Genomic DNA, 25,916 nt, shown 5'->3' with positions numbered 1-25,916 from the left:
ACAGAATAGCCTCTCTAAGGTGTCCAATAGCTAAGCTTCAATGCCCTGCTTGTTAAAGCATGAGAATCTAGGCAATTCTCCCTCGTCATTCTACCCCATTAGTGTGCATTACAAGTGAAGAGCACCCAACAATTTATACTGATCAAGGGAACAACCTGCATACTGGCTTCTAATTTTCCAGGGGGAAGCATTTCTGTTCACAAAACAGCAGGAAAGCCTTTTTAGTTTGTTGTTATGTAGTATGTTAGGAATTTTGCCAGCCCGATTATAACCCTCACCCCCCACCTCCATTTCTTATATTATACAATGATTTTCAAACCAATCTCTGCTCAATTCTTGCAGACTCACTAACTGCTGGGCCTTCTTTGCACTCTTCCAATTTCATGCAAACTGGAGCTCTCTGGCCAGTCTTTAATAATGAGTTAACACAGCAGGCGGTATCATCCAAGATCAGAACAGCTTTATTTGTTCACCTACTGTAGCAATGAAAAAAGCCAAACAGCTATCTTGTGAGGCTATGCAATTCCAGTACAAAGAAAGTGTACATGATTACAAACCAATGCAATTTTCTCAACTTCAAGGTTTTAATGCCACTAGAGATGAGAAGAGGAGGAAACAAAAGGCTATTTTTACTAAATCCTTAGCAGTCCTTTCAACCATCAGTAGAGATCTAATGAGCAGAAATGTGGACTGGAAGCTGAAGTACAGAACAAGACAAGAAGGGAACAAGAGAGAACTACAGACCTCACACATCTTCAGGGAGCTGGTGACATTTTTAGCTGGTTTCATGAACTTGCAGAAAGCAAGCATGTGTGAACATGATCCTTTGTGATTAGAGAACCTATTAAGTTACAGTGCTACGTTAGCCAGAATGCTACAGAAAGCATCAGATGCTAGAATGTGCAGCACTGCTAAAGGGGACAGAAAGAAAGAACAAGAATACCATTACCTTAACAATCAAACCACATATTTTGCATTTTTATGTACTTGATTTGTTTATTGTCTGAATGAAAGGGCACCCGGTTCAGTTACCTCTTTAAGGACTGACAGTTCTGTCAATCTCACCTCAATAAGTCTGCAAGTCCCTGCATAAATCTGTGGTGCACCTACTAAATATAGCTGAACCACAATAAGTCATACAAGATTTAACAGATGAATAATGCACAATTTTGTTCTTTGCTACACACCCTGTTCTTCCCCAGTGTCTTTGTATTTTTTAGACACAACCTTGCAGAACCCAAATATTGTGACACACAATGTAAAACAAAAGAAGCTTCTTTTAGCTTTTTGTAGTGTCTACTATATAGTACCCTCCATAAGTAGTGGGACAATTATATCAAAATTGCTATTTTTGCAGTATTGCAACAATTGGCTTATTCGTTACATTTTTCCTTTTGAATTTATTGCGCAGAGAAGAGCTGAAAATGTTTAGTGTGGAATTTAGACTTAAAAACAGTCATAAGGCCTAAACCAAACTGAAAACTAGAGACCTGTCTATGAAAGAAATGAAGAATTCTATCAGAAACCAGCCATAGCAAAACCACCAATCTGGATATCTTGAGAAGGAAACCACTGGGGTACTTAGCCATTGGCAATGGCTAGACAGGTAGAGGAAAACAACTGCAGTTGATGATAGAAAATTATCAGAACTTTGAAGAAAAACTCAAAAACAACTGTTGCTGTAATCATCAACAAACTTCCACAGTGCAGGGATGTAGGTATCACAATCTACTCTGCAGTATCTTTTTCCTTATTTATACCTGCCCAGTGTGTTATAGCCCTGTACTACACAGGGAGACCAAGAAACTTAATGCACTCCCTTGTCACATTCAGCTATGTCAGCTGTTCTTCCTCAGAAACTCTCCAGGCAGGATAGTGTGGACTGCAGGAGGAGGTGGACCCTGGCAAGCCCCTGAGGTCAGGAACCAGCCCGGCTCCTGTCAGCCCAGCCCCACAAGGGCCAGCTCCAGATCCCCTGAGGGGGCTCGACCAGTGAAGAACACACATGTCCCCAGGATTTCCCATGTGGTGACAAGGTGGGTGTTGGGAAGCTTGCGCTCTCGTTGCAAGACTGTGACTTGTCTGAGGGGACCTGATAAAAGTATCCAACATTCAGCAGATGTCTTCAAGATGAACAGCGAAACATGAACAGGAGGACAAGTGGAAACCATGTGGAAGTGCATTTAAAATCAAGATCAGGAGGCACGTCTTTATGCAAAGGGTTGTGAAGGTACAGAACAAGCTACTTGGCCATGTGGTTGAAGCCAGTACTTTGGCTTCTCTGAAGAAATGGCTAGATGAGACCCTGAATCACTCAACTACTAACTACAAAATGGGCTAAATGACTGCTACTCATCTGTAACCTACGTTTTCATGTTCAGTTTTGGGGTGCAGCTCAGGGTATAGGGACCCTTATGTGACTGGTTAGGCACCTACCTGCAGGCTTGCGGTAAAGTCAGCCATGGACGTGGCACCCCTAAAACTGGCAATTCCCTCTCCTGTGAAGTGCTGTCGGGCACGCAGTGCAAGACCCTCAGGTGTGTCAGAGGAGCATGTCTGCAGGTCCTCATTTCCTCTGTGCAGTAAAGGGGCCACAGCCATAGAGCTGAATCTTAAAGAACTGGCAGCTCTAAACTGTGTAGCTGAGTGAATGAAACAAACTGTTGATTCCAAAGTTGTTTAGGCTCACAACATCTAGACCTCATGGTTGACCCAGGTTTACAGCTAACGTCAATCAGGCTTAATGCGCAATACCAGTGATTCAAAGATGGGACTAGTGTTAAGCGTTTTTTTAAAAAGCATGACACTTGTGACTTAAGAAAAACAAAAGACCTAAGTGAAAGGAAGTCTAGAACAGTGAAATAAGGCACAGTGAACACACATCAGATAATTCCCTAGTCTCTCATTATTTCATTACTTCACTTCTGAGTGAAAGACATTAAATCAACAAGGTTTGTATGAACCAAGACCCTAAAATGTCGTCAGATATATTATCAAATTTCCACCATTCATTCCTACGGTCAGGTATTTGTACAGCTTTCACAGAAACCTTTCATTTTTCAAAATACAGTGAACACAGCTCACTCAGAGCATGCTGCTCTTGGGCAGCTTTGTGTTACTTCTGTAGTGAATCATCGTGCTTCCCAGATGAGTCGTAACTTCATATTTAAAACCACTCTTTTACATGCTAGGCTATCTGCCATAAACCTTATTTTCCCTGGGAGGATCTACTCTAGTTAGTTTACACTGGGGAGCAGGTATCTGCCCCCTGGAAAAGGAAGAGCAGAGAAACATCTTCTATAACTTCATTGTGTAACCGTTATCCTCATAGACCTGAGACACTGAAGTGCAGAATGATTCATCGGGCTCCCTACCTCACATTATAAAAAAGCATACTGATACACGCTTCAGATTAAACCACAGACCTGTTGCAGCCTCGAAATCATTTTAGGAGGAAGTGATTTTAGCTCAGAAGTCGGGTCCGCAGGAGCAGGGAGCAGAAAAAAAACATTTATTTAGGATGGCATGAAATGCAGCATCGAAGCGCACACTCTTTTGAGGTTTACAAGTTTCCATTCGAATTTCTCGTTTCGAGATTTTTAGCACCAGCGTGCTTTTGCCTCTAGCGAACTAACAGCGTCTTAACTGGTAGAAGTCACTACTACTGACGTAACAACTCATTCTGCTTTCCAAATGAGTTGGAAAACCGTAAAAATATTCAAAAACATATCAGGCCGCATTGTAACGGCCAATTTGCATTTGCTATTTTAAAACCTAGCAAATTTTTTTTTATGAATGCAGGTTTCAGGCCGACCGCTTCCTGTTCTTTATGAAGACGTTGTAGTTCAATAGCAGGATTTACTGGAAGCTGCTGATAGGAGCATCAAAAGGTTCATAATAAAATGCACTACAACATGCAGCAGAATGGTAGCGCACCACATAAAAGCTGTTTGTGTTTCACAAGTGTTTTCTACATTGTTTTCAGTAATGTAAAAAATAATACATACTTATGCTGTGGTGAGCTATGCTGTACTTCATTCTCTTAATCAAAATCAAAGAAAAACAATTTCTCTGCCACTGAAAGCCTAACTTTGTGGAAATTTAGCATAATGATTTTCATTTAAAGAGTAAAATTCAGGCACAGGGCAAAGAGGAACATTTTTACAGCAAAATCTCACCTTTTTTATTTTAACGCTTTCTGTGCAAAATAAGAGCCTAAGGTAACTCTTAGAACAAGTACTGTACAAGTCTGTTACTCATGTGTATAGTTAAATCTGGCATATTTAACCTGAAAGGAATGATTCGATTTCTCCAGTTAATCATAAAACAGTCAAAAAGGGTTCTGTCGGCTTTAGGGTCACCAATCACTTACATGTTTTGTCTACAGAAGGGCTCTTTTTTTTTTCCAGCTCCCAAATGCACTCTTCTCAGATATCACACGTCCATCCCCCAAAACACCAAAGTCTGATGACGTGCGTAAAGGATTTCTTTTGTACCTCATGCCACAACGCTAGCCAGTCCATTGACAAAAACGTGCAGCCAGCCCTGTGCAATAAAGAAACGTCAATTGGATGTCAAAAGACAGGTGGAGATGTGCTCAGACAACAGAGGGGGGGCAGGTGTTTGCAGGCAGGGCTCTCTGTAGTCCAGCCCAGCTGCAGATCTGCACTGGTAGTCTAGTAGAAGCTACCAGAATTTCAATTTAAAACCACCAAATCCATGCATTCTAAACTAGAGGACCTCAATCATACAGGATGTATCAGTATTGCTACAGTACATTACTGTAGTGCTGCGATCATGTTTCATACGAGTACCATGTCTGGCTGCTGTACTGCACATGTTCTTTCACAATAAGCCACAATATTGCAGGACTTTTTTTACATTTTCGTCGCCTTCTTTATGGGTGGTATGTTTTATACTTTCTGAGTTTATAAAAAAAAATTCTCAAATTCAAGATTTCCGACAGCAGTCTTAATTTTGATATTTTAGAAACGCATTTACAAGAAACAGAAAAAAAACAGCTATAGTAACGCCGCCCCAAACACCTTTAATCAAAGGTCACATCGCAGTTCTTAGAGGCATCAAACACAGCAGTGGAAAGCACCCCCATGTTCACAGAATCAGTCATGAACAGAACCTGAGTGTTCGAATGGGGCACACTGCATGAATGAAATTGTGTCAATGGGGAATCCCAGAAAACACAACTTGAAAAAAAAAAAGCTTACAAAGACTAAGCAGAAAAAAAAAACAGATTAAGCATAAAGACTGAAATAAAACAGCAGTCACAAACAAAAGGAGGTCGCTCTATCTAGCCCAAATGAATGGGTAATGCTATAATGGCTGTATCCTAGCAGCTCTGAATAAGCAGGCTCCCTATGGGGATCCAGGTGAGCAGAAATCAGTCATGCGTGCCATGAAAGCAGTGTGCAAGCAGCTGATGTTGTAAAAGGGGGAATTTTTGTAAAAAGGAGAAGAGTTCCCATCCAAATCCAGTTGTCCAAAACCTCTTACTTGTAATATGGGTGTGAAAGATTGAAATCTGTATACAGCATTGAACTAATGAAGGATTACAAATGAAGAGGCCACTGGGCTCCTCTAACTTGTTTGGTAGTTAACAGCTGATCTATCTGAGGGTTTTATCCAGCCGTTTCATATGAAAAAGAGAATCGGCTTGAACATGGATGGGCAGCTTGTTTCAGACTCCCACAATCCTCTGTGTTGATAGCAACTGTACTTGATCCCCTACAAGGACAGGTTTTAAATTATTATTCCTCAGCAGTAATTTGGAAAGATCAATGATCTTGTTAAAGTTAAGCAACACTGCGTCAGGCTTTGTTTCATCATTTTTATTTTCCTGGGGGAAAAAAACATTTAATGCAAAATAAGGCAAAGAAGCCTTAAGTGCCACACAAAGCAGAGAGGTTTTGCCATTATTTTGTATTCTAGAGGGATTTGTTCATCATCAGTACTATGTTTTATTAGGGGGAACATACTGGACACTGTACTACACAATACCACCATTATCCAAGCTTGGATTCAAGATTTATGACCAGAGAACAGCATCACACTAGACACAGAGATTCACAAGAACAAATTAAAGTCTGCAGCTGCTTAAATTATATGAAACTTCCCCTGATCACTTCCTTCCTCTTAGATACAAGAAGTAAGTTTTGAAATCACGCTTTTAATGCAACAGTGCGTCACCATGGTCAACAACCATGATGGCCAGAGAATGAATGAGGTATTAAGACATCTTGCAAGGAGAACAGCAGTACACCAGATTCAGTGTTGCAAGTGACTGCAAAGAAAGAATACACCTCTTTAGTCTAGAGTACAGTAATTGCAGCAAAATGCAGGTGAAGTAGACCTTTGAATGCCAGGCCAAACACTTTCCCTGTCCACAACATCCATACTCTTTCACTTCTATTGGAAAGGGTAGTTATACTGCTGCTTCAGCTACTTCAGTGTGTGCATGACGCGGTACGTTTCAGAATTCATTCTGTAAAGCCAGCTCTCGATAACAGGCCAAATACAGCGAGTGCTGAACTCCACGGGTCCTGGGGGTTACCTGACATCCACTGGGACATTTCCAAAGCTCTTAGCCTCAGAGAAAAACATGCATGAATGTTCACCCAGCAACAGCCTGCTGCAAATCTAATCAAAGAAAAAAAAATGTTTAATCTGCATTGAGAAATTAGCGGTTTATTTGGATTTTTAAAAGGGGAACAAGCGATCTACTGCTGCACACTTTGTAAGAGCTGTTTCCAAAGGGGCAGCAACTGTGCATGTGTCCATATAGGTCGGCACTATCCCGGTCACTTCACAGGGCCTGGTCTGCAGGGCAGAACAGCAAGAAGGGCACCACTCCTCAAACCTCCAACACAGCATGGGAGTGATACTGCAAACATGTGGAAAAGGGTTTTGCGGTCAGACAGGACAAGACTGAAATATTTTTGTCTAAATTCCAAGCACCACGTCTGGCACAAACCCAGAACAATGCATCACCCAGTAAACTCCATTCAAGCAGCCAACCAAAAGCTTGACAGTATTAAGTTATAGTCCAGCTTCTCATCAGGAAGGAAGGGACTGGGAAGCTTGTCTAGACTGAGGGGAAAACGGATGGAGCAAAACATGGGAAAACCCACTTCAGTCTGCTAGAGAAAACAACTGGTACCAAAATTCCTAAGCAACCTGTCAGAGCCTGAGCAGGTTTGGACAAAACTTTTAATTCAACAAAATGGAACACGTTAGGAAAGGGTATATATGTGTATAAGGCATTGTAAATATACAGTAGTATTTAATTGTTTTTATATTGATATAGAAGCAATGTAGACCATATACCATCACCATCAATTTTCAAATCTGCATGTTTTTAGAATGGATCAGGACAGACCTGCAGGATCTGGATGTTCCACAAGTCATCTCACCTCGCCTGAACCTAAATATAGACACTGAATCAAGCGGTGCTAATCGCGACGCATCAAAAACGGCGCAGTTAATTTTGCATACTGCATGTTGCATTTAAGCTGTGAGTCAACCAGCTTCAGGAGCACAGGCTTAAGAGTCCTGTACCGCAATATAACAAGCTGGGTCACTTTGACTTGTAGTCTTTCACACCTGCAGCGGAATCTGATAAAAGCTGCTGTACTCACGTACACTTTTAAGTGTAAATGTATGCGAACCTTGTACAGGCAGGCCGGGTGCTGCCCGCTTACATTTTAAAGTCATACCGATAGTGTGAATCTGTAACAGCAGAAAATCAGAAGTTTGGAGCCGGATTTCTTAACAGTAAGCTTGCCCCCGTCTCCTTGCGTCTTACAATTTACAACACGTGTTTCAAGCCCGCACGAAGCAGCGCCTCAGATTCAGTCAAATTGGGTACCGCGACGGGACCTTCTTGATTCCCGTTCATGTACCTTTTTGGCCGTCTTGCGCTCTTACTCCTATGGCTGAAGGTACTTGTTTTGAGCAGCACTAAAGCGATATCTCAACGCACGCCGTTTCGGTACTACAAAACACGTTCTTCTCACTACACGCACCCATGAAGCTGCAGAGAAAGGCGGGGCCCCCGACCCCCAGACGCGCTCTCCCCCCTCTCCCAGCAGGAGCGAGGAGCCCGGGGCCGTGCAGAGGTGGCCGAAGTGGAAAGAAATCATTGCCTGTTCCGCCGAGAACCAGCCCTTCATCTCGCCGTCGGAGCGAGTTGCAACCCCCTGCTTTCGTTTTAAAAGTCGAGGCAAGGGATTTTATAAAGAAAAAGAGGGGCGGAGCGGGGGGGTGTGAGGAGCTGAGGCGCTGCGTAATTGAGGCCTCCGCGTTTAAACCAGAAGACGCAAGGCTTTGCACTGGCGTTTGACGCGGCCGTAAGAGCAGCCGGCGCACTGCGAAGCGGCTTCATGCTCGGCGTGTATAATCGTCAAACCGCAGTGCACTTACTGCAGCTTCTCCCTAGATACAGTACAGCAGGTGCTACATTTAGAACACACCCACATATTTCGCTCCGCAAAGCATCAGGCAAAACGAAACTGCGTGACTCGGCAGTCTGGCCAATTCAGCGCGATCTGTTTCTTCTATGAAATAGATGGAGAGGAACAGGAAGCCCAACTTACTATCTCACTGCCTCCACCACACACTTCCTCTTACGATAAATCTCTTTGAATCAACCAGCAGACCAACAGACGTTTTTTTTTTTAACAAAAGTTTAAATTTAAAGTCGGCCTGCCTGTAAATGCACGCTGTCGGTATCTTTTTACGAGATTAGCAGGACACAGCCACAGCTAAATATTCATACCATGGCGAATTCCAGTCCATTTATGTGTAATAAAGATACTTTCTGTTACCCCGTGGCTCGTTTGACTTCATTTGCAAGTATATTATATATAAAAGAGACCCATTTAATTAACCCATTTAATTTCTTAAATTTATGACAACGTTTTTGAGTCTGCCAAATGAAGTCATAGCTTCCAAACATGAAACACAAGTTGAAAGCGAATTAATACGAGCGCTTTCTTTTCTAAAAAAAAAAATTTTTTTTTCCAAATTGACTAGAAACAGTTCTACTTACCAGGCATTTGCTTGCTGTTCGTAAGTTTACACCCTTCATACCGGTGGGTAAGCTCTGGTTGTGGTAACAGTAGTTGGATCTGATTTTATAGTGCAGAGCAGTGTTGAATAAACTCGAGAGGAAATGGCATGAACGCATACACACTGCTCTAACAGACTCTCGGCGTGCACATTTTAGTGGTTTTGTGAAGCTTACTGTCAGGAGGTGTTTTTCTCGCTGGTCATTCCCTCGGAGTTCTGCTTTCTCTAAGCACTAGTCATTCACAGCCTTCAATGGTATAACCACGACTTTCCCCTTAAGGGTTTGCGCTAAGCGGTCACACCCACCCAAAGCAGAGAGCACAGGCAGGGCTCCTGTAACTGCCGCGCTCCGAAAGCGCAGCGGCGCCCTTGAAAAGCGATCACCTCACGCTTTCGTGCTTTGTTCCAGACAGACAGGTTCGCAAAAGGTGCTTAAATGCTCGTGTGACGATTATATGACCAGCAACCAGTTGCCAATTCCTCGGTAGGAAGAAAAAGACTGAAAACGAAGGATGAGCCTATTTAAAAAGAAATGGGGACTGCCGCGGAGACTGCGTGCCGCGTAGGAATCTGCAAACTTTTTAAAACTTTTTTCAGACGGCGTTGTCAGCTCTTGGAAAAAATGTAACCATGTCACTGTAGGAAGGAAAAACTTACATCAGTCTTCCTTGCTTAGAATCATGTGATCGCCCGCAGTGCACATTTTTCCATTAAATTAATCATCTCTGCTAACATCAGTGCTGAGTACTGCAAAATACTGTACTGCAGGTATCGCTGAGCCACCAGAGACTGTGAGACAGGTAATGCAGTTCGGCGCAGTCTAAAACTGCATGCAGCCTTTTTTGGTTTGACTACATAGACTAAATAATAAGAAATGCCGTTTGGTTTATGAGCCCTTCTGAACAAGCCCAATACACGATAGCAAACTAGATGCAAAAGAAGCAAAAAAGTGAAGTAAAAGAAAAAAACTGAATTGGTCAAACAAGAGCTCGAAGTGAAATACACATGAAAAGCTCTTGTGTAAAGATAGGTGTTACAGCGAGTTCAAAAATGTCTTCAGTCACCGAGTCTCTGTTTGGGCGATAAGGTCCTGGACTTATGGAGCTGGACTACACGCAATAAATAACCCCTGAACAGAACCCTGGCTGCACCACTCAAAGTCTTATATGTGTTATAATAATAATACAATTTATTTTATATAGCGCATAAAAAGGCGGCTTCTCAAAGTGTTTTACAGAATGACAACAACAATAAATAAGAAGAATACACAAGATAAAACACAATTACAACACACAGAGGAGACTGTGGATGGTGGAACTAAGTAAAATAGGAGCAGAGGGGTGAAGAATGGAACCAGTTCAGTAAAGGCTCTTCTAAAGAAGAAGGTTTTGAGTCTGGATTTGAAGGAGTTTAGAGAGGGTGACTCTCTGAGATCCTTGGGGAGAGAGTTCCAGAGCCTGGGGGCATAACAGGAGAAGGGTCTGTCACCCCTAGAGTGTAGACGGGCTTGGGGGACAGTTGGGAGACCAGAATTAGAAGACCAAAGGTTGTGAGGTGGGAAGTAGGGTGATAATAGTTCAGACAGGTACTGAGGTGCCAAGCCATGCAGAGCCTGATAGGTGAGCATGAACATTTTAAAGTCCACACAGAATTTGTCAGGAAGCCAGTGCAAGGACTCCAGGATAGGAGTAATGTGAACACTTGCACTAGACCTGGTCAGGATTCTCGCTGCTGAAATTTGGACATACTGCAGTTTTTTTCAATGTAGATTTGGATACCCCAGGTCTTCAGGAGAAACATATAAATAGTCCTCTATGGTAGGTAGGTGGGGTCCCCTTTTCAGGCCATAAAGGCCCATGGGGGGAATGGGGCCACCAGTTTTCTCAACCATCTGACACTGGAGGTGGAGGTGATGTGGTCAGCATCATGCTCCAGCTGGCCTATGACCCCCAGAAGGATTAACTACCCCTGTACTCATTTGGACAGCAGGCTGAGTGGACCTGGGAGCCGTCTGGAAGGAATTAGAGAAAGCTACATGTACTGTAAATGTTGTGGAACACGTTGAATAAAGTGGAGTGATATCATACTGTAGACAGATCAGCCAAGATATCTGAACCGGCTTCTGAGAGTCAAAGAGGTGCCAAGCCAATGAAGAAGAGCCCTGGTGTTCCCTAAATAACATCCATGTGATCCAGCAGGATGCTGTGATCGACAGTATCTATCCAGAAGGAGAACATGGAGTGTCTTAGAGCCAGAAACCATCAGGACATCATTATCTGCCTGAACAAGGGTCGCTTTAGTGCCATGTTCCTGTCAAAACCTTGCTGGAAAAGGCTCAATGGTGATAGACCATAACTGAGATACCGCTGTCCATTCCAGGATTTGTGCAAACTGACTTGGGAGTCCTTCTCAGATTTTCTTTTGACCAGATTGCAGGGAGCCACTGATGAGGTTAGTTTACTGAAGCTGTTACAGCTTCCACTTCAGTTTCAGGCAAGATGGAATTAGTTTGTCAAGACAGAACAGGACTTCCCAACAAAGCCAGCCAGCAGCCATGTTGCCCTGCAACTCACAGCTGGCAGCCCACTGAAGCTCAGCAGGTGTGAGCCTGGTCAGTACCTGGATGGGAGACCTCCTGGGAAAAACTAAGATTGCTGCTGGAAGAGGTGTTAGTTGGGCCAGTAGGGGGTGCTCACTCTATGGTCTCCGTGGCTGCTTATGCCCCAGTATGGTGATGGGGAAACTATACTGTAAAAAGCTGCTGTCCTTCAGATGAGACTTAAAACTGAGGTTCTGATTTTCTGTGGTCATTAAAACCACAGGGAACTGTAACCACTGTGTCCTGGCCAAATTTCCCCCTGGCCTTTACCAATCATGGCCTCCTAATAATCCCCATCTCTGAACTGGCTTCATCACTCTGTTCTCCTCCCCACTGAGAGCTGGTCTGTGGTCTGTGAGTGTACTGGCCCACTATGCCTGCTGTCACATCTTCCAGGTGGTGTTGGAGGGGAGTCCCAATTATCTGTAGAGCAGTTTGAGTGGAGTGGACAGAAAAGTGCTATATAAGTGTAAGCAATTATTATTAAAACAGACAGCGCTGAGCTACCGAAGTAAAGAGCATTTATCTCCTTTCAAGGTAGCAATATGTGTCCTTTAGTACATGAACATCTTTGAGGATTTATAGAGGCGATGCAAAGGTCTAGTAATGATGTCACTGTTCGCCTTCCAAGCCCTGTTTACATTTAGTGTAATATCGAGTGTGCAAAACAAGGTCTGAGTGGGCGCTTTGGAGCATCTGATGCAGCAGCACAATGCCTGCGTGGAAGAAAATCAGTCATGCCAGAAAACAATGTTCAAAATCAGCCAGATGGTTCAATACAATTGAAAGTAAGCCTGTATGGTGATTAACTGCATCACTGTGATTCATATTGCATTTCCACATCCATAGTACAATGTCTAGGTATGACTAGAAATACCTACAAAAAACAAAGATGCAATTTGCTCATGTACAGTAAATCTTCCCAGGCACTTATTTGCCTTGGCTTCAACCTTTTTTTATTATTCAAATATACAAATATACAACATTTTACCTTGAGTAACTAGGTCCAAAAAGCTCCATGCTGTTAACAGTGAATGGCCTAGGATGTCTAAGGGATTTATAAAACATAGGTCTTGTTTAAATCATTGGTTATAATTCTTTGATCAAGCAAAGGATGTGGTGCATTCAGACATTCAGGAGGCTTTTGATAAAGGTTTTCATAAAAGATTACTTATAAATTACAGGTGTTAGGCACCTGAGCTCAATGAACTAGTAGCCTTACATTTGTAGCCTTACTTATATTCAGTATGGTCACACAACATCAGCTTCACTATTGTTAAAAAGATTCAAATTTGAGTCCCAAAATGTGTAAACTTAACACTGAAACTGGGAAACAGTCATCAGATCTAAAAGCTGGCAAGTATTGATATTATTTTTCAATTTCGGGGGCTATATTAGCAGATACCCTTAGACCAGTACTGTGACTGTTCACTGTTCCAGTTCAGTGACATGCCATTCTGTTGCAGAGCCTTGAAGTGAAGTCCTGATGCACACTATTTTGTGGGCCATGGTGCCAAGCACAATGTTGAAACCTTTGTTGCACATCCCAATCATTTCATATTGAATACAGGTATTTTCCCTCATTATTATTTCTGGCTAGCAAGTTAAAAATGGAACTTTTTACCCTCTGAGCTTTCCTTCTAACAAAATGTGTTTGAGGACAAGGTAGAATTCAGATGTTTTTTTCAGAGTAATGATTCATAAGCCTCATCGGATCCCCTAACATTTTAGTATTTTGTGGGAAGTACAAATTTCTAAAAAGTATTTTAAGTGTATATAGTCAGTATAAGAACACATAAAGCTCAGGTGCATGTTATTTTGTGAGCCAGGCATATTTAGTAAAAACTAAATATGTGCTGATCCTAACAAATAAAACTGCACTTCACGTTAATGTGTTTGTCACTACAAAAAACATCGTCTTTGAAATAGTGTGGTTAGTTCCTGTCATTTATGATAATAATCACCACCACACCACCGACCTACCCATTCAGACAAGCTAAGCTGACATAATCAGGGAGGCGAGATAAAAAGGTTTTCAGAGAATGAAACTTCCACACCTACAAAACAGTTAGAAAAGAGAGGCAGAAGGGAAGTAAACAAACTGAAAGATTTCACATTCCTTGCCCACTTGCACTACATATTGTGTTATTCACAGGGTTTGTGCACTGCAGGGTCCTGGACAACTTTAACACACTAATAATAAAATTAAGACATCAGACATTTGAACTGAAAGTTCAGTTTTCTAGTACATCTATATTATGCGACATAGGTTTGTCTGAACACAACAGAATAGTCATTTTAGGACTGAAACACTGAACTGCACTGAAACACAAATACAAAAAAAAATCAATAGATTCTGCCTTCCTTGGCCAATTGCAAAATTCTTGCTTTTTTATGTGAACAACACATCTGGCTTTCTGAGCAATTACTCTGGAATGTGTTTAGTCTGGAAAGAATTTGCTCAGGATTGCAGCCTGCATCTGTAGGTTACATTTTTGAAAAAAGTATATTGGGGAGGGATTTTAGACTTATGTTTCTTTTGTGAGGAAAACACACAGAAAGCCAATAATTTCACACTTCGCTTAAAGACCAGCTTTCTGTTCATTTGTCAAGTTTGAATGCCATGGTTGAATATATTCCTATTCTAAACACATTCATCACATTCTCTCCTCCCCACTGATGTGTGGTGAGTGTTCTGGCGCACTATGGCTGCCGTCGCATCATCCAGGTGGGGCTGCACACTGGTGGTGGTGGAGGGGAGTCCCCATTACCTGTAAAGCGCTTTGAGTGGAGTGTCCAGAAAAGCGCTATATAAGTGTAAGCAATTATTATTATCATGAAATGCTCCGTACTGCTTAAGAGCATAACAGAGGTTACAAACAAGATGAGGCCATTTGACCCAACTACCAACATTTGGTATATAGTAGTTAACTGATTGCACAACCTCATCCAGCTTCTTGAAAGAAGCCAGGATATTGGCGTCATCCACATGGCTAAGCAGCTTGTTGCAGATTCCCACAACCCAAGATGCTGCTGAACAGAAGGCAACAGAAGGCAACAGAAGTGCCTAAACACTACAGGGATGATGCAGGACTCACTTGGGGCATCTCCTTCAACTGCTTCCAAATCACCTATCCTGTGCCCTCTTTCCAGTGGGAAACATCAAGGTCTAGAAAACAAAGCTCTTCTGCAAATGCTTGAAAGCAGGTCAGCTTGTCAAATGGGGCAGAGATGATGAGAGGAGTGCACTTTCTTAATGCCTTCGCAGCAAGAGGAGCATCCAACTATACGCGTCTTTACCCTGCAAACGAAAGCTTTGAACTTGACCGGAGATGTGGAATTGCCACGAATACTGTGTGACCAATACTTCCGTTAGTCTAGGCCTGCTTACATCTGCAGAACATCAGCTCAGCAAGGCAGCCCATGAAAAGGACTGGAAACAACAGGAAAGAGCATTCATCTCTCCTCCTATCAGCTGTATTCACAAAAGAGATAATCCTGTAATTAAGGGTTTGGTACGACATCCAAACAGGATGCTCAGAAGAACTGCCACGTGTAGTGCTACAAAGAAAAGGTTAAGGCCACAACCCCATCCACTACCAGCCCTTTGCTTCATCCTGAGCTGCTACAGTGTCTTATTAACTATTTTAAGATCTCCTACCACATCCTCTGTGGTCGGGCTCCCAAGCGAGAGAGGAACAATAAGGACTTCCTGAATTAAGTTCTGACATTTCCCAACCCCGCTGTCACCAGGGCCGGCAGCACGCTCGGAGCACAGTGGCAAAAGCAGGTCAGCGGCGCTTAACTTAATATCAGACAGGAAGTCCTGGGAAAAGGAATCCGTGAAATGATTCAATTCGAAAGAAGGGAAGCTGAGAAATTATGATAAATTGAGTTCTTGTGAAACAGGATGCGGGCAGGATAATTGTGTTACTGAAAACGTTATTTTCTTGCGAAGCAAACAGACCCCAACCCCTCCTCCCTTCCCTCATGAAACCGATGGGCCTAGAGAAGCGCTGAAGGTTCGAGGGCAGCGTGGCATGTGGCATCTCCAGAATTTCAAGTCGCCAGTAACTCTTCAGCGCAAAAGTGAAGCTGACATTTCTCTTCCACTAATCACTATCAACAGCTCCGCTTCAGAAATACTGAACTGTAATAAAACACATCCTAAACTCTGGTCACACTATTCAAGGCAGAGAAGATGTTCAGAGTCAGGCAAGGCCCAGTATTCTTTGCAGCAAAGCAATACCTGTAGGTTAAGTAATAATAAATGATAATATGCTTTATTTTATATAGCACCTTTAAAATTGGTTTCTCAAATCTCTTTAAAGACAAAAAACACAGAAGGAGAGGAGATAGCAGAATTAACACGATTACAACCAGGTTTTGAATGGAGTAGGAGTGTAAAGGGGCAGAACCAATTAAATAAAAGTACTTCAAAAGAGGAAGGGTTCGAATCTTGATTTGAAAGTGCACAGGGAAGATGCCTCTCTGATATCATTAGGGATAGAATTCCAGAGGTATGGGACATAGCAGGAGAAGGCCCTGTCACCCACCGAGTGGGCTTGGGGGACAGACAGGAGACCAGAGGCAGATGGACAAAGGCTGCAAATCAACACGAAACCCGTTGGGAAGCCAGTGCAAAGACGCCAGGGTAGGAGTAATGTGATCACTTGCACTAGACCTGGTCAGGGTTGTGGCTCCCGAATTCTGCACATACAGAAGTGTGTTCAAAATGAAATCAGAACAGGCCTCTTTCTTTTAAGTGCTGGCAGAACAGACCTGTTTCTTCTTTAAATGGAACAGCATGTTAAGGAAAAGAGTTTTGGCGGTTCTTATCTGTCTCGTTTTTATTGTATTCACAGATTCCCACAAGACTCCACATCCTGTTGTCCATCCACTGGGAACACGTGTACAAAAAGGAAACACAAAATTCATGCTGCAGGTAAGAACTTCTCTCCTCAAAGGCCTTGGTCATATTTATGTCATTTCTCCGGTTTTCTTTGCCTCTTTAATTCCCGTATCTATTCATGCACAAATGTCAGCATGTAGCTGAAGTGCTCTTTTTTGGGAAAGTATTAAGCAAGATATAAAATCAAACTGGTTGCCATGGTAGCAAAAATCAATACTATATCTTTCCCATTTAAGAATTAGAATAGCACAAATCTTTGGATACATAAACTTTTGAATTACCTTTAAATACTTTGCATTTAAGTTTATGACACATGGGTGACAAGTTTTCTCAGAAGTAGACCCTTCAATGATAATTCTTAATGTTAAGCCAAAAGTCTGAGCGACAAGCTCTAAAAACAGCTTTAATTAATTTAATTGAAGTTGTTTTTAGAGCTTAGATCCTGGATTTCAGAGGAATCATCCAGGTCCCAGCAAATCATTCTGTGAAAGAATAAAGAAAAAAACGAGCAACAAGTGGCACAACAGAAAAAATGCTTGATGTTTCTCTTCCAAGTTGTTTTGTCACTGACGCAAACCAAGCAATGTGCAGACACACAGGGTAAATAAATAACAAAAGCACTAAGTTTAATGTGTGCATTTTTTAATTCATCCCATTGTATCCACAGAGGCAAAAAAAAACACTTTCACATCCAAAGTATTCAAACTTTATGTACAACATTGTAAGAAACGATACTGCAATAATATTCCAGGCTTATGGAACGGAATATTCAATCAGCCTTATGCATTTATCACAACTGCCAAGTGTTATGTGCTAAAAAAGGTGCCGCCACTTTAGAAAGCTGGAAAGCAGCTCATGATATTACTGAAGGGGCGGCTGGTGGTTTTCAAGAGCAGTGGGGTCAGACGAAGGAGAGCACGCACAGGAACTCCCAGCCGAGTGAACTTCAGAAGGAGGTCAGCAAACGATGCAGCACCTAGGAACACAGAGAACAGCCGGTACTACAGATCCCCGTTTTGTGGACTTGAGAACATAAAGCTTGCAAACGAGAGGAGGCACTGAACTCATCACACACAATCTGGCAACAGCTAATCGTGTATCGTAACAGGATGTGTCCATGTTAGAAGATTTACTGTTTATCCACTCTCACTTCTGCATTCGTTAATTTAGAAAACACAGGAACGCCTTAAGCAGCCCATTTTTTCCATCAATACTCTTTTCTGAGAGCACTGAACAAAATTACAGAAGAGACTTCTCAACAGCTTTCAAAAATAGACTTGACTGAGGCACGCAGGTTCTGAAAGAGGTTTTTGAGCTTCGCCGTACAATCCAGTAAGATGAAAGCAGGAGACACTCCAGCCAGAACTACAGAGGACTTGCTCAAATATTATATTGAGTACCCCGTTGTTTGACCGTCTACCAGAAAATTGACTCCTCAGAAATGAGATACTGTATGAAGGCAGTTCCTAAATAGGAAAAAATAACTCATTTAGATAAAAAAGTAATATGAGACATGTGCCCACACAGGACTTGAGGAAAGGCTGAATACTTGCTTGGCTATCACAGCAAATATAGAATGATCTGTTCGGGGGGGTGTAGACAATATCGGACAGATTGTAGCTCTGAATACGGAAATGATCGTGTGGGATTCCAGCCAGAGACGGCCCCACCCGGAGCAGCGCAGGCTCCAGGTCTCCCATTTTGCCAACTACAAGAGTCCGTGTCTACACAGCCCCAGCAGTAGACCCTGATAACGAGAGTCCTGCACGAGGGATTACCTTCAAGCTCCACGTCTGCCATCTTAGCAGGGGTGGGTATCGAGTGGTACACCAGAAAGCAGGCAAGCATGTTGGTTTCTGACTCGCCGTGAGCCTGGCCACCCATGTAGGAGTGGAGGACATCGCTGTTGGCTGTGGGTGAAATCCAATCAGTAAACTCTAATAAAAGCCCGAGGCTTTCACAATTGTGGAGCATTTCCTAGGTCATAGGGGTTGCTTCACACTATTAAGGATGCATGGTAAAAATGTTTAAAGGTACGAGGGACATTTGATTTATGACATGATCAATAATCATTTTGGTAGGGCAAAATTAGCTGACCAGTGAGGTCCTGCCACATTTTATTGCAGTTCACAACGGGCTTAACATTTAAACTCTCATGCTATGTCCAATGCATGTCCAACATATTGAATTTTTTAAAATAATTCCACCAGCACTACTAAAAACCCAACATTTATTTATGCCCTTGGTGAACTGGAAGTATTTTTTTTACAATTAAAATTCAGGCGTAAGATCAGAAGTTGCTGACAAAAATGTACGACAGTAAAACACTTGTGTGAATTTCAATACTGCATGTATAAAAGCACGTGTCAAAAATATGTATCCATTTCTAAATGCTAGATGTTCAAATTTATTCACACCCTGGAAATTAGTATTTGTGAGTATTTTTGGCTTTGATAACCTTGAAAAAGTAGCCTTTGAAGCCTTTTAAGCTTCCTTAGTTGTAAATGCAGAGGATGCATTTCTATTCTTCACAGAAGGGATGACCTTCTTTTTCCAAACGAGCTTCACCTTTCTGTGTGAGTCATGGTCCTACTGAAACTGTCCAAAAACTCAAATGTTTCATACAACAATATCACCTGGTCCCATTTGACCTGGTGGTCCTGTAGTTGCTGTTTGGTAGGCTCACGTGTTTTCTTTTTTTTTTGTTACCACAGAACTCATGGATCTTGAGGTCAAGAAAGGTAGCCATGGAGACAATGTATTCTAATTTTGCGAAGGTTTTGTTCCCCACTTTCCCCAATTGTGAATCTTGGACATGAGTTACCAGCTCCCAGCTTTTCTGAACACAAATTTGGGTGAAATTTTAAAATAATAATAATTCTTCCAGGTCAGGTAGCCCCAAACATGCTTATATTATAACTTGAATGTGTTATGGATTTTCTATTGCTCACATTAGAGCTTCTGAGAGCTGATCTTTACCTGAGGTCTCCAGAAAATTCAGACTTTCCCATTATGACACATTGTGTGCAGTTTGCTTCTGTGCTCAGCCTCCTTTAAGGCCCCATCGCAACAAGGGGACTACAAGTAGCTCCTACAATTCTATACTACCTTTCCTTGAGCTATTGAAATGAACTAACAGCTTAAAGAAAAGAATTAGATGATCGCATTGACAGTTTACAGTTTTCAATGTTTACAGGGAATGAATAAATTTGAACATTATGTATTCAGAAGTATTATTATTCTTTTTCAGTTTCGTTATATACATCTTTCATAACTATTCATGAACTGCTTGTTTGCATCTTCTTTGCTTAATCAACCCTGAGTTACTGTTCATCAAGTGGATGAATAATTTTGCAGATTACATTACATGAAATGAAGAGCCTCTGGTTAATGACAAGTCCTGTGCTTTCGCGGTTGAAAAGATGCGGTCCTCACCATACAGCCACTGGTCCAGGGTGGTATCTGCAGTGCATTTCATAAGGGGCAGGAACTCCGAGTTCAAGAGGAGGCCTTTCCCCTGTGGTGCTCTCAGCCTCTCCTGCAGGACCCTGCAGCTGCAGAATTCTAGAACCAGCTTGATCTGCCAAAGGTCAAAGGTCTCACAGGCTTCCTTCTTCTGCAGTCTTTTGACTGCCTGGAACGAGAGTGTGCCATCATATCACGACGAGCGAGCTCACAGCACTCTGCTCAGGGCAACTACAGAAGCTAGAGGAATGGACTTGAGCAGTCTGTTTTCCTGGGTCTCAGTGGTATAGTTTTGAAATCAGGCTTTCTTTCTATGCCTGCACTTGGCAATAATTGCATCAAGGTAGGTTTTCCAGCAGAAGATTGTCATTAAATCTACTTTCAAAATTACCGAGTGTCAAAGAGTCAGCTGATATTCATTATCTATATACTGTAACCACCTTTTAAAGACTTTGTCTCAGTTTTTGAATGAGGCAGAAAAAGTCTTCAAATCTACTGCTATATCTAGGTAAGTAATAACCATAATAGCTAGCAATTATGGAAGACATGTATTTCTGGCAATAAGTGTCAAGTTAAAAATCTCCATTATACATTTTACAGTATTTACAAAGAGTGGCCCCGTATTATACAGGAATGTAGGGAAACTTTACCAAAGAAAGAGTCATTAACACATTGATGGTGAAGTACTGGAAACTTTCTTCATTTCAAATCCTTATGAGTTTATGACTAAGAAACTCACCTGATCTATTGCAATGTAGGTTGGCAACATTTCTGGATTCTCTTGGGTAACACATTCATAGAGAATTGCAGAAAATAAAGCCAGGACATCTTTTTTCTAGAAGATAAAGGCCAGTTCAAATATCGACTTAAGCTTGTCCAGGGCCAGAAAAAAAAAAAACAGTAGCATGGACATTCACAGTGAATGCAGAAAATAAGCCATTCGTTTCATTCTTGATTTACTATTAAATCACATTGATGTTTTTTCCTCCAAAGTCCAATAGACAGCCTAAAAACCAACTAAAATCGAGTCTGAAGTACAAAAGAAAAACTTCAGAATTTTCTCATGCTTATATAAAATGTTACACATATAAATATATACACAGAAATAGGGCTTTGTACTATTCAAAAATGGCAATTTCCACCCAATGTACTTACATGCTTCAGGTTTTCAGCTGGTTTACAGAAATATTCCGCAAATGAAACCAAGGCAGCATCCGACGTAAAGGCTGAGATTGCTTCAGGCTGTTAGAAAGGTATTTCAGGGTTGTTTCAAAGTTACAAATTCATATAATCTGAACACACGTTGGCCAAACCAATTTTTAACCGACTCGCCATCATAAGATAATGCACTGAATGTTTGCTTGCTGGATATTTGCTTCATTTTTCACTACTGCGATAGCACAGTATTATCATGAGGGCCGTGGCACACAAGGAAAGGACAGTCTAGCTGCCCACAGGGAGTACGAATGGAAAACTGAGCACAGGAGGGACTTCTTTACACAAAGGGTTGTGGGAGTATGCAACAAGCTGCCCAACCATGTTGTCAATGTTGACACACTGGCTACTTTCAAGAAAAGGCTGGATGAGCCTCTGATCAATTAACTACTAATTAATTAATGGGCTAGATGGGATGAAAGCCTCGCTCCCATTTTCAAACTTTGTTTTAAGGTGACAACTGCAGAGCACTGCTTGACACTCCTGGTGGCTGTAATTAAATGCTATAGCACACGTATGGAACAAGTGGCCTGTAAGCTCCACTTGAGCTTTGAAAGGGTGCCAACAGAGCCAGAGCCAAGCTGTTTGTTAGTTTGCAGCAACACTGCTTTTGGATTGCACATTTAAATTTACTGTGGGGAAGAGTTTTTGTAAATTCTGAAAATAATTTGGTAAATATATAATCTGCACCACTGTATTTTAAAAATACAGGACAAGTGTACAATATCTCGAATTATGCATTTTCATAATTGCTGCAAAGATGTCTAGACATAAAAGCAAAAACTGGTATTAAGAAAAGCCCTCAATGATCACAAAACACTGCTGCATAAAAAAGTACTTTTTGCAATGCTACCCTTTTTCCTCATCAGCTTCATTTTTGTGAAAGCCTGATCAGATACAATGCAAACTGCGCAACTAACTTGCATTGACCTCAAGAATATAATTTCTCTGAATTTTAATATTTTGTCAAACACGTTCGAAACAAAATTTTCACTGAAATGCATGTTCACACAGACTAACTATACAGAGAAAAGGAAGGTGGGTTAGCAAAGTTACAACCTAAGAAAATATGCAGTTTATTTTTATTTTGCAAGGTTTTACCAATCAATGACTATTTTTGAAACATTCCACAATGACAGCTGAGTGAGTAAAATCTGTATCTGTCTTACAGATAACTCACTGGTGGCATGGGATATTTTTCTGTGGTTTAAAGTAATACATAATGATAAATTTCCAGGCAACTAGATCCTGATCAGTTTTTAAATGTAAATGTATTTCTTTTGTGAAAAGCTTATTTCAATCTTCAATGTAAGATCTTCTAAGACCAGCAAGCCTCTGCAGTCATAAACACTTTGTTCACTGACTTAACTCACTACATCCAGAAGCTATGAACTAAAATAAGCGTATATTTTATTGTTTAGCTCCCCATTTCATCACTTATTGGTTTCTCACCAGTGGTCCTTAATGATAGGATTAAGGAGAAAAAAAAGATTTTTCTGGAGTTGCAATGCGCATAACCAAGTCTCACGTCTGCCTCACCCACAAGAAAGGCTTTGATATAAACCTGCCTGGAAACAAGTCAAACACCCATGGAAAAACACCCTTACCTTAAAGGAGTGCACCTCGGGGTTCCTTGGATTGACATTCTGTGCCAGCAGGCTCTGCCAGCCTCTGGGGTCGTCCTTGTATGGAAGCTGTCCTGCCCGCAGTTTAACGTACAGCATGCCATCTCGAGAGAGGATGGACCTAAACACAGATCTCAGATTTCTCATTCCGCTCACGAATCTTCACTTAAACCCCCTGAAACATCTCACCTTCACAGTTACTGCACTTAGCTGCCCAGTTGCCAGCTCATCACAGCGCTTTAGCAAAGCAACTCTGACTGATTTGATATCACGCCGCGGTTTCGATTAGTTTTTCAGGCAGGCGAGAAAGTAAACGGGTTAACAGCTGACACCAGGGTAGGCTTCTATTAATGGCGATTGTGGTGGACAGACATCGCGGAAACAATGAAATTGTGCATCTCTAATGAGTTCAACCAGTCCAGCAGCTGCAAAGCAGGAACTGCCAAGAGTTCCTCTGCCCTGGTGTACAGCGATCATTGTGTTCCCGGGACGAGATGACCATTTTATCCCTATCCGTGTTGATCCAGACTAACTCCAGTCTGCTATTTAAGGGCATCATTTGGCTTTCTATGTTCCACCGGAACAAATGCTCCACCAGCTTAATGAAGTGGGATTTTTCTACAGGTCTTAGATGGTACACACAAATTTGAATATCGATGACGCAATACTTACTGCAAATGCTGAGTTCCTTTGTTTAGATCTATGGATATCTCCCAGTATCTTGGTCCTTTCACTTTAAGCTGCAATGACAAATACGTTTCAATGAGATTTAACTCTTTACTCTTGGAAAAAGCAGCTAGAGACTTGTACAGAGCAGTAGGAAACAGATTTGAAGGAAGCAGTGAGCAAACACATTTCCCTCCTCTTCCTTTCAAATCAGGACAGGCCCCAAGCTGTGCTGCTTGTTTTGGTTTTTTCTTTTGACCCTCGTGTTCTGTACCTGCTTCAGGAGGTGCAGTTCTGGCAACATTGCTGGGGCCATGAGCTCCACTGTGGTCTCCTCGTACCACTGCGACTCCTTTGCAAAAACGACAAAGGAAAACCAAGAGGAGACGTGAAACCCAGAGCAACAAGCGGACAGTCAACATTCAACAGAGGCTCTGTGGAAAGACTAATATTTCTAGCTAAGCAATCCTATTTAAGATAAAAATTACATAAAAAGTCAGGGCTACAAGCCTTACAAAGAGCTTGCTTTGCCACAGGCCCATCTAGAAAGATCTTAATTTTTTTTAATAAGCCTCACTGAGACAAACAGAGTAATCGGATGAACAGAGCGAGGAGGAAATGGACCTTAATATTATCAAACGCCTGCACGAGGTGGCAGTGATTCACCCAGAAAGGCTACAGGAGGGTCGGTACCTTGTAGGTGACCTCCAGCAGGGCGTAGCAGGGCTTGCTGGTGTCCACGTCCACAGGGACCAGCAGCCGCGGCTCCACGGCCAGCACACAGAGGTGCCTGAGGGCCTGGAGGTGGTACCTATGGGGGAGAGGGATGGTGGCGTTAGAGTCCCTGTAGTGGCCGTCCCTCTGCCAGGGAAGATCGTGCCGCCAGCAGAGATAAATTGCTCCACACCTGATGGAGTCTGAGGTCAGGCTTGAGCAGATGCGTCCCGACGCCATGACCCACAACTCGGCTCTCCCATCTTTTTTCTATAAAAAATTACGGACCTTTTTTTTGTTTGTTTGGACTTTTCAACAAAATATGGAACTGATCTCTTAACATAAAAAGCTCTCCGAGTACCACTGGGTTGGGCTGGGCAGGGCATTAGTCGGCAAGTGTCCTCTTGACTGGCAGAGATGGCAGTGAGAGACAGGCCGCTCCTCCCGTAAGCACTCACTGCCCTGCCTGGCACTGTGGGCACAAGTGGAAACTATGTGGACATGCATTTGAAACGGAGAACAATGAGCTACAAACAACCCAACGGGCTAGACGGACCAAAAGGCGTCTCGTTTCTAACCCTTCTCGGGTTCTTACACACAGGAAAGGCGCTCGCCTCAGCGCGGGCTGAGCCCTGCCATCCAGGGGTTCAGGTACGAGACTCATCCTGCCCACGTGCTGGCACAGGCGCCGCTGTCGTGAGCCCGAGAGGAAACAAATACACGACTGGGTCTCCAAACCGGGTGGGAGAACTACCCAAACAAATCGGTACTTTTCTGTTTAAAAGCCGATGGACACTTCCGACAGACGAACGTGCCAGAGGAGCATTCCTTTGCAGTGAGAGAAGCCTGGAAACAACTCACAATTCCAAACTGGCTGTGTGTGTGTGATAAAAACAGGCAAGTCTGAATAATAAAAAACATTAAACATGCAGGTCTGGGGTTTGCTAGTATATCATAGTTCGTGAGGAAGAACAGTATTCCAAAGTACAACCGAAAACTACCGCAAACAAGATCTGCTGGGAAAGCACCACCAAGAAGAGCAGCCGCAGTATCTGGCCGGCTTACCTGTTGTCAGTGCTGTGGGCCGGGAAGTGGGGATACAGAGCACACAGCAGGGCGGCGATGGCCGAGTTGGAGGTGCTGAGGGTGTACCTGTGAAATGTCCAAACTGACATGAGCCTAGGGCAGGTGGATTTATTAACATTTGGTTCGGAAGACTTTTTGATCAAAATAAGCCAATTTAAGGGCTTAAATGAGAGCTAGTGTTAGTGCACATGTTTTGAGCTGGATAGGGAAACAAGTCTTACTGAAATCTGAAACATTTGGGCAATTCAGGTGCAAGTCCGGCTTGGTTCAGTATAATGTTGTAAGTTTTGGGACAATCAGAGTAGCAGTTACTAAGACAGCAGTGGTTTTAGGTTTGAAAACCTAAATGCTATTAATGTATAAACTCTACTTGGCCATAGTGTAACATAACCAAACAATCACAGAATACCATGCTTGGAACTAATCGGCCAAACACTTTTTTTCCCCGGCAAAGGTTTGCACAAGAACAAGAGAACAAAATGGCGGTCAGGTGGCCATCTTGGATTCCATGCAGTGGAACTGCGTCGTCACTAGAATGACAACTGCCAAT

General features: G+C 42.4%; 1 protein-coding gene and 1 long non-coding RNA gene across 12 annotated transcripts in view; both read right to left on the bottom strand.

The window, feature by feature from the left end:
- The window catches only part of LOC107079312 (uncharacterized), a 90,405-nt gene extending 80,858 nt beyond the window's left edge, over positions 1 to 9,547 (bottom strand). For 3 of the 11 annotated variants that reach the window (XR_011182293.1, XR_011182297.1, XR_011182294.1), the window contains exon 1: positions 9,065 to 9,547. This is a non-coding gene — a long non-coding RNA (uncharacterized lncRNA). Of the gene's footprint in view, positions 1 to 8,039; positions 8,222 to 9,064 lie in introns of those variants that run through there. The other 8 variants (XR_001480267.2, XR_001480264.2, XR_001480262.2 and 5 more) reach the window with 6 other exon arrangements.
- A 7,679-nt stretch (positions 9,548 to 17,226) lies between these two features.
- anapc1 (anaphase promoting complex subunit 1) overlaps positions 17,227 to 25,916 on the bottom strand; it is a 53,096-nt gene continuing 44,406 nt past the window's right edge. Inside the window, exons 39-48 of the mRNA XM_069179868.1 lie at positions 25,346 to 25,432; positions 24,260 to 24,377; positions 23,841 to 23,918; positions 23,573 to 23,640; positions 22,883 to 23,021; positions 21,216 to 21,302; positions 20,800 to 20,895; positions 20,031 to 20,229; positions 18,374 to 18,505; positions 17,227 to 17,571 (exon numbers count right to left, since the gene is read on the bottom strand). Coding sequence (XP_069035969.1) covers positions 17,429 to 17,571; positions 18,374 to 18,505; positions 20,031 to 20,229; positions 20,800 to 20,895; positions 21,216 to 21,302; positions 22,883 to 23,021; positions 23,573 to 23,640; positions 23,841 to 23,918; positions 24,260 to 24,377; positions 25,346 to 25,432 — 1,147 coding nt within the window. The 3' untranslated portion in view covers positions 17,227 to 17,428. The remainder of the gene's footprint in view (positions 17,572 to 18,373; positions 18,506 to 20,030; positions 20,230 to 20,799; positions 20,896 to 21,215; positions 21,303 to 22,882; positions 23,022 to 23,572; positions 23,641 to 23,840; positions 23,919 to 24,259; positions 24,378 to 25,345; positions 25,433 to 25,916) is intronic.

This window comes from Lepisosteus oculatus, chromosome 17 (assembly GCF_040954835.1).
Source record: "Lepisosteus oculatus isolate fLepOcu1 chromosome 17, fLepOcu1.hap2, whole genome shotgun sequence".
Lineage (NCBI taxonomy): Eukaryota > Metazoa > Chordata > Actinopteri > Semionotiformes > Lepisosteidae > Lepisosteus > Lepisosteus oculatus.
This window is presented reverse-complemented; position numbering and strand designations above follow the sequence as displayed.